This window comes from Ambystoma mexicanum, chromosome 6p, assembly GCF_040938575.1.
Source record: "Ambystoma mexicanum isolate Mex_15411 chromosome 6p, UKY_AmexF1_1, whole genome shotgun sequence".
NCBI classification, from domain to species: Eukaryota; Metazoa; Chordata; class Amphibia; order Caudata; family Ambystomatidae; genus Ambystoma; species Ambystoma mexicanum.
In genome coordinates, this window is record NC_090935.1 from 320,379,428 (window position 1) to 320,396,887 (window position 17,460).

Sequence of the window (17,460 nt, forward strand, 5' to 3'; positions counted from 1 at the left end):
TTAATATATTTCAAAAGAAGAAAAATCTATACGAGGGAGTAATATTTATTTTAGACAGAGGAGGAACATATAAATAAAGCCACAGTTCCAGGATTTTGAGGTACACTTCTATGTAGCTAAATCCAAGATTGATTAAGTTACAACTCCCCTGATACATACAACAAGCTCAATTAACTACAGTGCAAGTACATTTCTGGCATCCATTACATGAAGTACTATTTATTGAAAGTGTATGGTGGTCATTCCATGCTCAACTGTGTTCATTGTGTTATCGGAACTGTTTTAGGAATTTTTGATGTGTCACTAATTTTTTGTCTTCTTGTTTCACATTTTCTAACAAGTGACAGCAACTAGAAGCAGCCCGCTGGGGCATATTTGGTCCTTTGCACATCCGTAAAACAGGGCTCCATTAGAAACCATGAGGTACATTCATCATAGTATGACACATTAGAAACAAAAATGCATTATTTGTGAAGAGGAAATAACTTCATGTCTACAAATAAAAACACAACACCACATCTAATTTTCAGTGTCGTTTACTTGCAGATATAACTTATAAAAATGAATGGGGATAATAAAAGATACAACACCTTTATACACTGTGAAGGCAATATTCCATCTAATTAAGACATAGCTGCTTGGGCCAGAGATTTCCTGAGTAATAAAACTGAATTGTGAATTCTATGTCTTTAGATGCCAAATATGAACTTCTGAGCTCAGCGATACAATGCACTTTGGCCCTATCTCGGTACACAAGCACAGCATAATATTCTTTCAACTAATAAGTAAAAACAACTCATAGGTACAATCAGTGAAAAAGAAAACAATATGAAAAAAGCAATTTTATTCTTTATATTGTACAAGCCATAAAACTGCTTTTGGCACGAGTTTGGTCACCCTAGTAAATTATCTTTTATACAGAAGAATACCCATGAATATCTAAATGTACAGATATCTATTCCATTAAGTATATTTATTCAGTGCTTTGAACAGAAAACCATTCATCATTATTTGTGCGCAAGTAACATTTAAATAAAAAATAACTAAAATAACCATATCAAAATGTCAGGTTCATTATGAATAATAACCTCACAACTGCTCATTTATCCAAACAAGCATGAACAGAGGGATATTTGCAGATTTGTACTTTTGTTCAGTGTATAAAACCTGTGAGGTAAAACCACAGACCCATGTTCATCTTTCAAAAGAGAATACAAGTATTTAAAAGAGGCTCCAGCATGTAAAGGAGGCATCCCTTTGTGGGCCATTTAAACATCACACAAAACTGAAGGAAAGACAGCTCACTAGGATCAAAACCCAAACGAGCTATAGAGGAATGTTTCATTACATAAAAAAGCTAGCTTAGCTATTTCAATTCTGTCTCGGCTGGCGCAAGTGCGACTATCAACCAGGTTTAATTGAAGAGATCACTGGCACAGTACACCAGAGTTAAATGTCCCCATAATCCACTGTGCTCCATTTCCTAACGCGAGCTATGAAATAGTGAAGTGCTTAAACCTGTTCAAGCACTCGACTATTACTCTGCTGTGAATATAATATTTTCCCCTTTCACTAATTTCAAGTAACTTGCAAGATGGATGTCACAAATTACTTTATGCTTGGGGCATAAAGTGTACATAAATTGAACTTTAATTAAAACCAAAACGTTCCTCCTAGCTAGCCCTTCACAAGCCAGTTTACACATATATAATCTCTGCCATGTAATAATGACTAGAAATAAAGGGGGTGTTTCAGCATTATTTATTTCCAATCAGCATAATTATGTTAAAAAATAGAACAGAACTTGAAAAATGATTGTTAGCCATTCCATTAGAAAAAGTGCCCAGCTTTTAAAGTGCCTGCCTAAGAACCAAACCCTAGGACTGTATGATGAATACCACAGGGGCAATGTGCAAGTCTTGGAAGCAAGACCACGCAGAGCAACTGGAGGTACGAATCCCGGATCCACGTTTAGAAACTGAACTCTGGTATTAACCACGTTATAAAAAAACAATTAATATTAAATTAACATTTTGTCACTACTTTTCCACCATAAAAGCAGGATTACTTTGTGCAGAAGAAATCATCATCTCCCCAACATCTCAGAGAAATATTTGTAAGCACACACCCAACTATGCTTTTGAGTTCATGAAATATGCTGAACAATTCCATTAATAGAAATATGGAGAGAGAAAAAATGGTTGGACCATTCGGTTCTATTTTTCAGATATGTGTGGAAAGGCTCTTTGGCTAAGGCCTTGGAATAAAAAAAAGAAAACACAATTTTGACCGAATAAATTCCTTATTTTTTTTTACTAACCATGTTACTCACTCAGGCTCAAACAATACACTTTTACAAGACTCTTTCGGTAAGCATGGAAGGCATATCAAATAGGTTGATGTATTACTTGGTGCAGTGTGATGTGAAATCCTTGAATGATCACCTCCACCGCCATCCCTACATTGTAAAGGAGCCAACAGTAGTGAAAAAAGGAAAAACAAAAGATCAACAATCATTGGCAGATATCTATGTGTTGACTGTGACTTTTAAATGCTGAATCTGAAAAGGCAATTTTTTTCCTTTCGTTTTGCATAATTATACGTGGGGTAGAACCCACCCCCACTGTTGCCATACTTTATATATTACCCTAACCTTCCCCACTCATAAAATTGTGGCAAAATCTGCAAAGAAAATTGAGACATTTTCAGATTCTGCATTTTCGGGGTCACAGTGCTTGTATGATTCCCATTGGCAGCCATTTTGCAATATCAATGGCTTTGTAGCAGCTTACGACATCCCTGTCCTATATAGGACATTAAGCAGTATCCCACCAAATAAAAGCTGTTTTTGCTGGTAAGGACACCATGCACATCCTGCCAAATCTCTCATTTACAGTGGTTCTCAAACCTTTGTTGTTCAGATAGGGGCTGTAAGCAGCTTCCACAGCATTTCCCTTTCCTGTGAGGTAGTGGTGGAAGGGGTACATTTCGCACTGTCTGGATTACAATTGCTCCATTGTCACCACTTTTCTGACTGGTATCAGTTAATATTGTCAATAAACTGAGTTCTTTCATGCAGCCAGTATTTAATATTTAGATTTCTGTAGGCTACCATCTACAGTCAATTAAAATAAAGTTTTAATGTACAAAGTTGAGTATGCATTACCAATACTGTCTTTGTCCCGTTTACTCAAATGCCACATTCATCCAGTTTTTGGTCCTTCCAAGGAAGTATCACAAAAAGTAAAAGATTGTAAGCCTTTGCTCAATGAGCGCCCACTGATCAAGATCATATTTAACAGAGGTGTATGTTCAGAAGATCGGTTCATACAGCTGTTTATGTCTGAAAAATCTTTATTTTTATAAAATGGCGGGAACCTACTGATAAACATTAAAGCATTCCATTCTGTGGCATCAATCGCAAAACAGTTTACTTGCGTTGATGGAAGGAGGAAGTCAATTTGGTAAAGAGCTTTATTTTTGTGTCTCAAAAAACCCTGCTGATTTTAAACCACCTTAGTGTATGTGTGCGTGCCCAAAAAAGTTCTTAGTCACTCTGGCAATGGCAATTATCAAATAGACAGAATGCTGGGACATGTAACAACTGAAGCACCACAGTGCCAAAGTACTCTGCAGTGCACTGTTGGCATTGAAAGAAATGGACCAATTGATGAAATATTTTTATGAAAGAAAGATCTGGGCTAAAAGGTTGTTTTACTGAAGAAAAGTGCAATATTCTGAAGGAGGCTGGCGCGGAGCAACAAAATGGTCCATTAAGCACATGAAAAGAACGTTAGTTTAGTTGAAAGTCTGCGTCCTGAAGAAACAGGAAATACAAATTATACAGTATGCTGCGCTGTGCAGCTCTGCAAGTAAACACTGGCCAGAGATATCTAATAGGTTATGGGTTAGCCTTGTGCTTTAAGCACCGCTGTAACAAGGGTCTGGCACAAAGGTACATTTCGACAATAGTTTAATAACTTGGTATAGGCTACTGATGAGATAAAGACTACAATCAACTGAAAATTAAGCAGTGTGCCCACATATGTTCCTTGGCAAAATTCTCATAGCATGGTCTAAGACCAAACTCTCCGTCCTCAAAAGACAGAGCAACTGACCAGGGAGGGGCCACCTACTGAATGTATTTTAGGGCAAGCGGATACAGAACATAATGGAAGATAAAGTCTTTCACATCAAGGAGGCATGCTAACCCCTCTCTCTATATTTACGTTCCAGGCTGATTATCACTATAGATGAGAATAGAAACAGGGAGGCAGTATAAATGACTGGCAGAGAACTTGTGATATAATACTTGGAAATTGTATCCTTTTAGATTTGGACTGTGCACTTTTAATAACATATTTAAATGTACATGTAAATATTTAGCAGCCATATCAATTGCATGTTTTCAATACTGCGAAAGTACATGCGAAACAGGCAAAATAGTGTTATATTAATGTATGTCAACTAGCACTGGGGAAATCTATTCCAGCCAATCATACTGCGTAGAACACAGACTATATTTGAGGCAGTTGTAGTAATGAGGTTCCTTTAAGCGACTGGACGCTTATGACATGAGGCTGCAAGTTGAACAAAAGGAGGCGTCACGCCATGGACCAGGCAGTGCACGTGTGGAGCCCAGAGTTTAAAGCTGGTGTCCCTTGTGCTCTTTGTGCAATCCTGCATTGCGTGTCTGAGGCACGGGAAGCCTCATTATACTGGTGACGAGATAGTCGTTTAGTGATGGAGGGGTACCCCCTCCCACCGACAGACCAGACAACGGCACCTGGCCACAATGAAAGATGCTCAGACATTACTCGCTCCAGCGGGTGATCAGACCGATCAGCCCTTACTCACGCACAGTGAGTGAGAGGGTTGGGCTGAATCCAGAGCAGAACAGGCATGCAACTACACTTGGGGTTGCGGCTCCACACCGGAGTACTTGTGCACCTCTGAGAAGAAAAAGAAAAAAGGAAAAGACAATCTATTTCTTTTCCATACTTTTGAGTTGCCAGCTGTCTAGACCATTCAGCTTTAAATGCGGGACAGCAGGCGCGGGCGCCTGCCTGCATACCTCTCAACACTGTGTGGCTGCTCCCTAGTGGGAGTGCTCGTGCCATCACCAAGGCAAGTCCTTTGCCAGCTTTGGGCCATTTAGATAGGCTGCACAATGGCGATGATGTGGCCACAGCTCCTGCATCCAGACAACAGGATTTGCTGGCCCTCCAGGTAGAATTCGATGTCACCGGGGCCCCATCCAGTTTAGGCCAGCGATGGACGTTGTGGCTGGAAAGACTTGTCATGTACTACGATGGAGGTAAATGACCATCCCATGTGGTCAAGGCTTCTATATTTGGTGAGGCCAGCAGTATACAACTTATTTAAAATACTAGACCCTGCGGATAATTCATTTTCTGCCGCCAAGAATGTGCTGAGCATATATTTCATACCAATGGTGAATCTGGATTACAAACAGTTTGTCATGTGCTCGGCTAAGCAAAAGGAAGTTGAATCCCTAGATGCATTTCACGGCCGACTCAGACATTTGGCTGCTTCATGTGCAAGGAACAATGAGGAAGATGGCAGCTAATACAGGGCTGCTTATCTAGCAAGATGAGACTACAAATACGGAAGGAGCCTGGTACTGTATTAGCCCGGATCCCTGAGATGGGCCGGTCTCACGAACTGACAGAGGTGAGGCTTTCCAAAATGGATGCAGCCATGAAAACAATCAAATTGGAAGAGGCACGTGCAGTCAACAGGCATGAACCATGGAGGCCTGTCAAGTAACCCACGCGGTCTAAGAAGGAGAAAGGGAAAGCAACACCGCCATTATGCCTTCAGTGCTGATAGGACTTGCCACATTCTATGGCTAGTCCAGCCAAGGGACACACAGGTGGGAGATACGGCGTCACAAATCATTTTGCAAGGGTGTGCTGTGCTCTGGTGCCTGCCACAATATCACATTCGACAAAACTGCCACCGCCAGCTCTGAGACAGTCACCTAAAGTGGCGCAGATTGACCCAGTAACAGACCAGACGGAATATCTTGCTATGGATGATGACGAGGAGGACGTGGTTTTCATTTCAAGTATAAAGGAGATGAACAAGAAGAAACGCCAGCCCAGTTGTGTGGTGAGTGTTAATGGAGCTAGTGTCCTTGTGCTAGTGGACACGGGGGCCTCATTCAATGTAATGTCACTAAAGTCAGCGGCAACACACTTTTGGGCTGTCCTGCTGTGGAAGCCTTAGGAATTCTGAGATTGCTTTTGCGATATACCAGGAAATAGGTACGCTCAAGGGCGAGCCAATCCGTTTACATATCGATTAATCTGTGCAACCTGTTGCTAAAACACCAGAGAATCCCATTCCACCTAAGACCAGGTAGAGTGAGAACTGGACAATTTGGTTCGGTTTGATATAATTTAACCAGTAGAGGGCCCCACACAGTGTGTCTCGCCAATTGTGGTGGCTCGCAAACCAAAGCAGCCGGACTCAGTGTGTATCTCTGTGGACATGCACCTCCCCAATAAGGCCAGAACGCGGGAAATTCACATTACTCCTACCATTGATGACATTGTCGCAGATTTCGAAGGGGCTGCTTTCTTTTCTAAACTGGACCTGAGGGCAGGGTACCATCAGCTGGTCCTGCATTGAGTAATAAAGGTATATAACACATTTTACCACACACTGAGGCGTCTACCGCTACAAGACAATTAGCTTTGGAGTCTCTTCCGTGGCTGAAGCCTTCCAAAATGCAGTGCAAGGAGTTTTGGCTGGCATCCCTGGTACCTTAAAACATCAGTGACGACGTCCTAGTGTTTGCAAAGACAGAGAGCGAATACTTGGTAAGACTGGAGAAAGTGTTTGATCGAACCAGATCCCTGGGACTGACACTACACGAAGACAAATGTGAGTTTCTTAGGAGACGCCTTGAGTTTTTGGTATTCGTATTCCATCAAGGGGGTGTCTCAGTTGACCCAGCTAAAGTGAAAGACATTTGAGATGCAAAGGCCCCAGAGAATGTCTCAGAAGTCTGTAGTTTCTTGGGTATGGTGGCATACTGTTGGTGCTTTATCAAACACTGTGCCACCCTATCGAAGACATTGAGGAGCCTTACAAAAAAGGACATGCCATGGAGGTGGTATCCATTCGAACAATCAACAATCGAGGGCATTAAGTCAGCTCTTACCGCAGTCACCATGATGGCATTTTTTTACCTGGATAAAGAGTTGTAAGTGGTGGTGGAAGCAAGCCCATTTGGTTTCGGAGCGGTGCCTACTCAATCAGACAAAAATGGTCATTTCTAGCCAGTAGCTTTTGCGAGCAGAGTATTATCCGCAGCTCAACAGGGTACTCACAAATTGAGAGAAAAGCGTTAGCAGTGCTGTGGGGTTGCAGGCATTTTCGTTTGTATATCCATGGGAGGCCTGTGACCGTTATAACTGATCACAAACCTTTGATCCCAATTATGGCTGGGTCCTCTTCGAAACCACCAGGGAGAATCGAGAAATGGATGCTGTCAGTGCTAGAATATATTGTAAGTGTGTATATCGCCCAAGTGACAGGACAAAGAGGGGCTACCCAAGGAGGCCTACAATCTGTTTCCATGATGGCCCTCTTGGCTGTATTGTTATTCTGATACATGGCCTGTTTTATACCAAAATACTGGAGATTATGACCTGGCCCTGGGTACGAAGCCACAATTCCCCTGATTTCAGAGCATACAGGGTGATAATATCCTAGTGCTAGGTTCAAAGACCTTGCTTTCTTTGGGCCTGTTAACTTGTGCTACAGGCATTTGCCACCTAGAACAGAATTTAAGACGGTGGCATTATTGCTTAATTAAAACTGGTTGAACATTTCTTTTAAAGGGCATAGGTTTTCACTTTCTTAATAATTTCTTCTATACATTCCCACTAACAGAACACATATGCTACAGTTCTAAACGCCTTGCAAACACATCTATCAGCATTGCCTTATGGTACTTACTAGCTTACAGAGTGCTTTCTCTTGTGGTAAATATTCAAGTGTTGTACAACAAAAATAAAATCTCAATACAAACAAAATACTCAGTTGTCACCTAATAGGGCTTTAAAACCCCATATTGTGTATACATCTGCGGGGGTTTCAACTAATCATTTATTATTTGGCTGACATGGCTATATCACTTTGGAAAGTGATGAGCTGATCCTGTTCACCGAATCATGTCAATGTGGATTGTGATCATCCTAGCAAATAAGCAAAGGAAAGCCATTGTTTACACTCTCAATTTCATTGCACTCTATGTTCTACCATCATCACCTTCATCACCAAATATATCAGTTTTTCCTTCTCAATATGGCGATTGTCTTTTCTATTATCCTCAGATTGACTTTTGCTTCTGATAGGATCCAAATGATCTCAGGAGCTTCACCTGATAGAAATGCACTTTTCTTAATTGTAGTGAGGTTTTTAGATGTATGCAGGTTGTAACCATTCAGGAGCTTGGCAGTAGAGGGTTTCAGCAGGCCCCCACCTTATAGTGTGTAATGAGCAGCTAATTATTGTTTGAAGCTCATACCATTGACTGACTGTCAGCCTCAAAATTGATCGAGGACAGACAATAGATGGGGGTGGTGTGATGTGGTGAACAGGTGCCCATCACCAGGCTAGGAAAGTGTCAGCCAGATTGATGACTGAAAAAGTGCTGTTAAGTGCCACTGCTTTTGGTACCCTAATCAAAGTATTTTGAACAGATACCTTATTTAAGGATTGGTTGGCATCACTATACATTTTAAAGTTAGACCATATATGTCAATCCATCCTAATTACAGACAAAAATGCTCCCAAAATATAGCAAGCTTGCACTGTACATAAAGGTTATGCTAGCTTTTGCTCATCCGTGCCCCGTATATACTGATGGGACACATTATTATCGATCAAAATCTAATTCTGGTGGGTTAGATGGTTTATAAGCCAATGTAGAGAGTTTGCAAGAGAGGTTCAAGTATTTACACAATGTCATATGCAACCAGAACACACATAATGCCAACGCATAAGAAGAACCGTTTTAAATACTCCAAAAATAGCAAATGGCACTCTTTTCCACTTACTTTAACATACAAGTCTTGGAGTGTTTTTGTATGGAAACAAAATTCAAACTGCTTGGGTGTGCCTGTGATTCTATACACACACACAAACACCCACACATATTTAAGGAAGACTATGTGTATTTGCACATGACAATAGCTAGCTATGCTAAATGTATTTCAAGTGGTGACGAAATAACAGCCACAGAGCCTAGATTCCACTCACTTTGTTAATTCAGGACAAATAAGAACACACTTTCAGGAGTGCATCATTAGAGGACAATAGCATTAACAATAATGCCGACAATTTCAAGCTTTTCAATAAAGCAAACCTTCTTTCCCAAACATTGATGATAAAAGCTTGAGTGAGACTAACTTTACTAGTTTACTGGTAATTGAATGCCTTTTTCCAGGAATGCCCTACCCATTCAACATCTAACGCAACATTTCATTTATTTCTCTGCCATTACAAAGGTAACATATTAAAATAGTGTCTTTCTTAAAAACACTGACTTCAATAAGGTTAAAATAAATATTATATTGTGAACAGGAGAAAGTACTACAATTAAAATAAGTGGAAGGCTATAAGATTTGTGGTAGAAGAGGGAAGGTAAGTCTGCACTGCAAAAACCGACCAAATTCAGCAGTTGTTTTTGAGAAAAGTATTGTAACATAGCATAACTAAGATAAATATTGTAAACTGTATCAGAGCTAAAAAATGTAGACGAGGCACAAGAAGGATTCAGTTATGCTGGTGCTATGAGACTTGAGCGAGACAAAAGAATGCATCTGAAATTCAATGAGTGTATTTGACGCCTTTATGAGACAAAGGACCAGTGGGTACACCACGCAGGCAGGCAGACAGTAAGGTTTTACTGTTTTGAGACAGTCAATTACGCTAGAAAATGCATATGGCATAGCCCACGGTCTACATATTACAATGAAAGTGATACCACCTACCAAAAGGCCTTACCACCAGCTGTGCAGAATCAATGTATAGCGCAGAGGGCCTAAGGAGTATTACAAACTTGGCATTGTGTCCGCTATATCAGCGTCAAGATGCCCGACTCGGGCAAACATTCACGCTTCACAAATCAAACAACATAACATGATCTGTCACATCAATTGGAATTAAACGTTTGGTGAAATCAAGTACTCTACAGAAAAGACATAGATCACATCACATAATACAATTATCTGCATTGCGTGATCCACTCAACACTAGCCCATAATTCCACGAATAAAAGATACCCTTCATTGTAAACAAAGAATTTATGGTCATTTGTTTTACAATTCCTATATAACACTATAAAGTGCCCTGTGTACTTGTTCTAAGAAACGTACAATATATTACATTTTAACTAAAGTTTTGTACCTCCCTGCTACTTGCTTCTCATAGAACTGGTTGCATTGACCACCAGAACTAAAAGGAACACTTGCACTAAAACCTATGGCAACTATAGAAGGGTTGTAGGTGTAAAAACACATAATTAACTATTAACTTCAACTTAGCTCATGAAGTTGGATTTCTCTTGTTGCCAGCCAAGAAAACCTTTTTTATAGTACTTGGTAAGTGGCCTGCCACATATATTTCTCCCTCTAATTGTCGCTAGGTTTCATTGCTTTGGCACAAACCTCCGTTTTGGTGCATGGCATACAGGATACAAGGAGACATGATACACATTTACATTTCAATTACTCAAACCTTTTTGAGTTACATAAGCAGTCATGTGCTTTTCTTTAGCTCCAGATCAGGATTTCCAAACGTTACTTTAGTCCATCTGCTGATGGAGTGAACAACATTTCAGCCTAAGATAAATATAATTTAAGTTTGAAATGTAACATGATTGACGCATTCTTGTTACAGTAATCTACTTTTATATCTGCGGCACAAAACATTGTAGAACCAGCTTCAAATGATGCTAAGGTCACAAAATTCATCATCCCTTTTTGCCAAGTCATCCTCCGCTTCCAGGCCCCTCCATGTGCTGGTTGGTATGACAGGCTTTGGCTTGAAAGAGTTTCTGTGCAATAAAGCAAATGGATACAGTGACGATGAACGGATGGCCTGCCTCATCTTGAGGACCATGTCGCTTGGCCGAGAAGCTTGGCGAAGGACAGGATGCTTTTCTTCCACTTTCTCCTGTAGGATCTGTAATTCTTCCACAATTTCAAATATTTTAGACATAGTAGAAACTGTGCCGCCACCAAGGATCTGTGCTTCAGGTATCCATCGAAGGCAGCGTTGTGCCCACACTCGAATTTCTGGTCCTTCAATGTGTGGTAGGATGAGGCCATGGAGGTCAAGGGGTTTGCAATGCCAGCTGTCGTAAAACCAACGGGAGTTATCTGGTACCTCATCAGGTGAGCTTATTAATTTACTAATTCTTTTTCCAAGCAGGTTCTTGATAAAAGGGCCAGTCTCATCCTTAAAGAATCCTTTTTTCAATGACGTCTTATTTTGAGTGAGTGGTAGTGACAGTTGTCTCTGATGCTGGAAAGAAAGGTGGAAATAATTATTGGAGAAAGATATAGTTGGCTACACGTCTAACAATACTGCAAGCTGATCTGAAAGCAATATGAATAAATAGGAAAGATACATTTAAAGTTCAATTCTACAGCTGTCTAGGACACCAAGACCACCAAGTTCATCCATTGAAATATGTTTTTATGCATTAACATAATTATGTCATATTTGTTAAAAAACTGTAACCATAAACTAAGTACCAGTATTTAATAATTGTAGTAGTTTCACACAAATGCTAAGAAAGCCAAAAACGTCCGAAATGTGGCATGCACACATTCCCTACCTCATATATTGGTCTCATCAGTATGAATTTCCCAAACTATCTTTATCGTTGCTAGTTTTGAATTTTTTATTCAACCATTACACATATTATATCTGTTCTTTATGGCTCATGTAGGAAACCGTTAGCTCATAATCATGTAAGTAAATGCTGGCCGCTTCTTTAACATGGTACTTGCAAAACTCTGACCCTATCCCTCTCCCTTTCAAAGTACACTAATAATGAGTCTTAGGACCTCTGCTCTTCATCGTCGGTACCTCTGCCGTAGACTGTTCTTTCAATACCATCTCTTTGCTGACTACACTAAAATCGTTTTCTACTTCACCCCATCTATTTCTTAACAGATTCCCAAATGTCTCACTGCGGTCCGTCAACAGATGGCTCTCCTCTGCCCAATGTTGAACTCATTAAAAACAGAAGTTCTTTTTCTCATGGCTTCCAACGCCATCCCTATCGTACTCTCATCCATCTGCTTCTTGGCTGAACATCTTGCTCCCCTCTCTGAGTGCTTCTTGCAACCTTCGGGCCTTCTTTGATAGCAACCTGCGACAGTAACAAGTCATTGCCATCAATGCTGTTTGTAGTAACCTTTTCAACATTTGGAAAATTCATCAATTTCTTAATCCCAACACTTATCTCCACCCTTGCGCTCAGCAAACTTGACTACAGCATGCATCGGCTCCTTGTCCTTCCAATCTACTCTTATCTCATTAGACAAAGTCCTCAACTTCCCTACCTGCAACCTAGCCAGTCCCTCCCCCACTACTACCTACCAATCGATGCAATGCTGGTTTATTCTCCATGCACAACGGCTCCCTTTTATATTTCCTTTCCTAAACTAACAAGCTATCAATGGTCTTGGCCCTCAGCGCCTGCCTGACCATATATCATCTACTCACCATGTCGGATTCTTCTCATGTACACTCACCAACACTGTCACATACTTTCCTGTGCCTATTCTCTCTTCTATTCTTTCTCCCTACTTGTCCCACTCACTCCACTGAAACCCACTGCTCATCACAAAAAAAGCCAGTCCGACTGTGGGTCTTTTCATAGTTTGACTAAAACTCGAGGGAGCACCCTGCACCATCTCATCATCCTCCTAACCTCACCCAACCAATCCCGACAGTGCTGTGGAATAATAGAATTGAGAGTTTCTTTTCTCAGAAGTCTTCTGGGAGAGAGTTTTAAGGGGACAGCAAACCTTAATTCTAAGGGTTGCAAAATATATTGTAGATATATGGTCGTTATTGGGAGAATCAAAACAAATTTTAAGGTGAACAATAAGAATTACTTGAAGAAATTCTGATGTTGGGGTTTTATTTTTAGATCTTATAAATCATGTTGAAATAATGGTTTTATTGAATTGTGAAAGGCTTGCTATAAACTAAATCTCTTGCTTCGCATAGGCTGACATATAGTGGTTGGTGTTGACTGTTACATGACTTGTTTTCCAAATCAAAAAAGGGACTTTGACGTAGCGTGTTTGTAATACTATATTTATTTTATTTATTCGGATTTGTATCGCACACAACAGCTCGGGAGCATCGTGGCGCTTGTTACAGTAGTGGGTGACACGTAGTTACATAGGTAGCAGTAAAAGAGGTCACAACTTGGTTACATCGATAGCAGAAGCACAGCTTAGTTACATTGGTGGCAAACAGGCAACAATATGTACTCATTGAAGAACAGACATTTTGTAGCGCAACTAGTAAAAGGTGGGAGAGGGAACCGTCGGGATCCTCAAGATTTTAATTAAACAGAGCAGTTTTAAGCTTTTTACGAAATACATAGAGGGCCGTTTCTGCTCTAAGTGAAGTGGGGAGCACATTCCATAGTTTGGGTGCTAGATGGAACAAGTTACTTACCTGTAACTGTTGTTCTCCAGCATGGGTCTGGCGTGGATTCACATGCTCATGAATATTCCCCGTCGTCAGGCTGGGAATCCACGGTAAAGAAAAAATCTGTTTCAGTTTCGTTTCTGAACTGTCTTTCTACTAGTAACCAATCACTGGTCTCTGGATCATACTGCCCAGAGCCAATGACTGCCCTCTACCTAAGCCCCTCCCCTGGCAGCCATCTTCAGATTTGGTAGCACGGAAAGTGGCAGTAGGACCAAGTGAAGAGCCGCAGAGGGGTAGGAGGGAGGGTTCGTATGTGAATCCATGCCAGACCCATGCTGGAGAACAACAGTTACAGGTAAGTAACTTGTTCATTCTCCAGCATGGGGTCTGGCATGGATTCATATGCTCATGAATATAAGAATACATAGCAGTACACACATGCACAACCACGGGAGTGGCAAGGCTCAACATTAAGCATTTCATCACTCAACATTAAGCACCTCAGGCCCACCTTCAGGCGAACAGGTTGCGCAGCACTACCTTACCGACTCTGGACTCCTCCCTGGAATCCCTGTCGACGCAGTACAATCTCGTGAAGGTGTACATCGACCTCCATGTAGCAGCCCTGCAGATGTCCAGCAGGGGCACACCAGATAGGAACGCCGTGGTGGCAGCGATCGCTCTGGTCGAATGGGCTCTTGGACGGCCGGGCAACGGTCAGTTTGCCAACTGGTGACAGTGCATGATGCAGCCGGAGAGCCATATGGAAATGGAAGCCTTCGAGAGGGCCTTCCCTTGGTTCACAGGTCCAAAGTTCACAAACAACTGTGATGTCTTCCGAAAACTCTTCGTGCGGTCCACGTAGAACTTCAGCGCTCTGGCTACATCCAGTGAGTGCAAAGTCCTCTCGGCCGGCGACGAAGGCGACGGGAAGAAAACCGGTAACACCAAGGGCTCGTTGAGATGGAAGTCCGACGGCACCTTGGGCATGAAGGAGGGGTGTGTCCTCAGCACCACCCTCATCTCGTGGAAAGTCAGGTATGGAGGTTTACAGGAGAGGGCCTGGATCTCTCCCACTCGTCGTGAAGAGGTGATGGCCACAAGAAACCCAGTCTTCCACAAGAGGAACTTCAACGGTGCAGAATGCAGAGGCTCGAATGGCGGCCCGATGAGCCTGCTCAGCACCACGTTGAGCTCCCACGCCGGGGCTGGAGCCTTCACCGGCGGGAATGATCGGAACAATCCTTTCATAAACCCCTTCACCAGACGATGGGACCACAGAGATGATCGTCCTGGAGTTCTGGTGTAGCGGGAGATCGCCGCTAGATGTATCCCCGCCTTGGCCAGCGACAGTAGGTACGGCAGCATCTGGGGGACCGTAATCCGCAGAGGGTTAATCTTCTGTGCACCTCTTCCACTTATGTCCATAGCACTTGAGAGTCGAGGACGCCCTGGCCTTTCGCAAGTACCTCCTTGCAGTCCGCCGCAATATTGTACCCTCCAAACTCTAGTGCTGCAGGAGCCAGGCCTGCAAGTTCAGTAACCCCGGGTCATGGCGGAGGATGGCGCTCCTTCTCTGGCGAGGAGATCCGCGTCCGTCAGCAGTTCGACTGAGGGGGACACCGACATGTCCAGAAAGTCCGGGAACCAGATCTGTCTTGGCCACGCCGGTGCGATGAGGATCATCCTGCACCGGGGTGGTCTGAGTTGGTTGATGAGTCGCAGCAGCAACGGCAACGGAGGGAACGCATACAGGAACAGATCGTCCCAGGGGAATGAGAATGCATCGCCCATGCACCCCGGCTGGGGAAACCTGCTGGCGAACCTCCGACACTTGGTGTTCATTGCCATCGCGAATAGATCGATCTGGGGATTGCCCCATCGTTGGAACAGCAGATCCACTTGATCCTGTCGTAGTTCCCACTTGTGGAACGAGCGCAGCTCCCTGCTGAGCGAGTCCGCAATGGTGTTCTTTATTCCTGCCAGGTGGAAGGGTACCAGAAACATCCCTTGGGCGACGGCCCAGTGCCACAGATCCTGCGCCTCCTTGGATAGGGCTAGGGATCTTGTACCTCCCTGCTTCCGGATGTAGAACATCATGGTGGTGTTGTTGGTGAAGATCCTCACCACCTTGCCCTTGAGGGACGGAAAGAACGACCTGAGGGCCCAGAACACGACTCGGAGCTCCAGTACATTGATATGGAGTGACCTCTCCTCCGGGAGCCAAAGGCCTCTTGTGTGGAGATCTCCAGTGTGCGCTCCCCATCCCTCCAGGGAGGCGTCCGTTGTCACCGTCTCCTGATGTGCCGGGGTCTGAAAGTCCATACCCGCCGCCAGATGCGCGTGGGTGCCCCACCACCGGATCGCTTGGCGGAAGGTCTCATTGAGCGAGATCCTGTCTTCGAAGCTGCCCACCCCTTGCATCCAACGGGCATCGAGGAATTCTTGCAGCGGTCGCATCTGCAGTCTGCACAGGCGCACTAGGAAGATGCACAAGGACATCATGCCGAGCAGGGACTTCATGGACCTCACCCTGGCCACGTCCATGGTCAACAGCCGCTACACCTTTCCCATGATGGCCTTCGTCCTTTCCTCCAACAGGGAAGCCAATGGCGCCACTGTATCGGATTTGGTGCCATGAAACAGTGCGACTTGCGATGGAACCAGGTGGGATTTGGCGAAGTTGATGGAGAATTCCAGATCCGTGAGCAGCTGGACGGTCTTCGCTGTGTGCCCGACGGCGTGATCTCTTGTCTTTGCTCGGATGAGTCAATCGTCCAGGTAGGGGTAGACATGGATTCCCTGCAGGCGCAGCCACTGGTGCTAGGCATTTGGCAAATACCCTGGGCACGGACTTCAGTCTGAAGGGAAGGGCCTTGAATTGGTAGTGCTGACCTTGGACTACGAATCTAAGAAACTTTCAGTGTCCTTTTAGAATGGGGATGTGGAAGTAGGCATCCTCCAAGTAAAGTGACGATAGGAACTCGCCTTCCTCCAGCTGTCCCAGCACGTGCTGTGACCATCCGGAACTTCTGGGCCTTGATGTACTTGTTTAAATGACGAAGGTCCAGGATGGGTCGCCAACCGCCGGTCTTCTTTCTTACGAGGAGTACAGGAGCCCCGGAGCCCCTTTGGGACAAGCTCGATGGCTCCTTTCTTCAGCATTGCCCTTACTTCCAGCAGCAGTTGTGGGACATGGTTTTCCTTCCTGGCCACGGGTGGAATGTGGGGGCACTTCTTTAAAAACTTGTGTGCCCGCGGGCCAGGGCATCCAGCACCCATCGGTCGGTGGAGATGTACTCCCACATGCTCATGAACTTCGCCAGCCGGCCTCCCACCGGGGTGCTCAGGTGGGGGCCCACCGCTACGGCCGGTTCAGTCCTGCATGGCGACAACGAGCTCCTCCTGACTTGCCGCGTCCTCTGTAGGCCTCCTGCGACGAGGAGCGGGCCGCCTGGCGGTATGTTGAGGGGCTGCCGCCGAATCCTTTGGAGGCACCTTGCTTGCCTCCGGAGTTCCGAAAGGGCGGCCATCGTTGCTGCAAAACCCCAAAGACCCGGCCCGTCTCTGTGTCGGCCTTGATGGCCTGCAATGATTCGTCCACTGCCTTGCCAAACAGGTTATTCCCGTCAAAGGACATGTCCAAAACTCTGGTTTGCACGTCCTGGCGGAAATCGGTCGCCTTTAGCCAACCACGCCGTCTAAGGCAAACACTATTGCCCAACTGACGGAAGCCGG

The 17,460-nt window shown here is 43.9% G+C and overlaps 1 protein-coding gene across 1 annotated transcript in view; it reads right to left on the bottom strand.

Annotated features, from left to right (window-relative positions):
* Window positions 1-520: 520 nt before the first annotated feature.
* MTMR12 (myotubularin related protein 12) overlaps window positions 521-17,460 on the bottom strand; it is a 1,529,619-nt gene continuing 1,512,679 nt past the window's right edge. Inside the window, exon 16 of the mRNA XM_069627080.1 lies at window positions 521-11,565. Coding sequence (XP_069483181.1) covers window positions 10,984-11,565 — 582 coding nt within the window. The 3' untranslated portion in view covers window positions 521-10,983. The remainder of the gene's footprint in view (window positions 11,566-17,460) is intronic.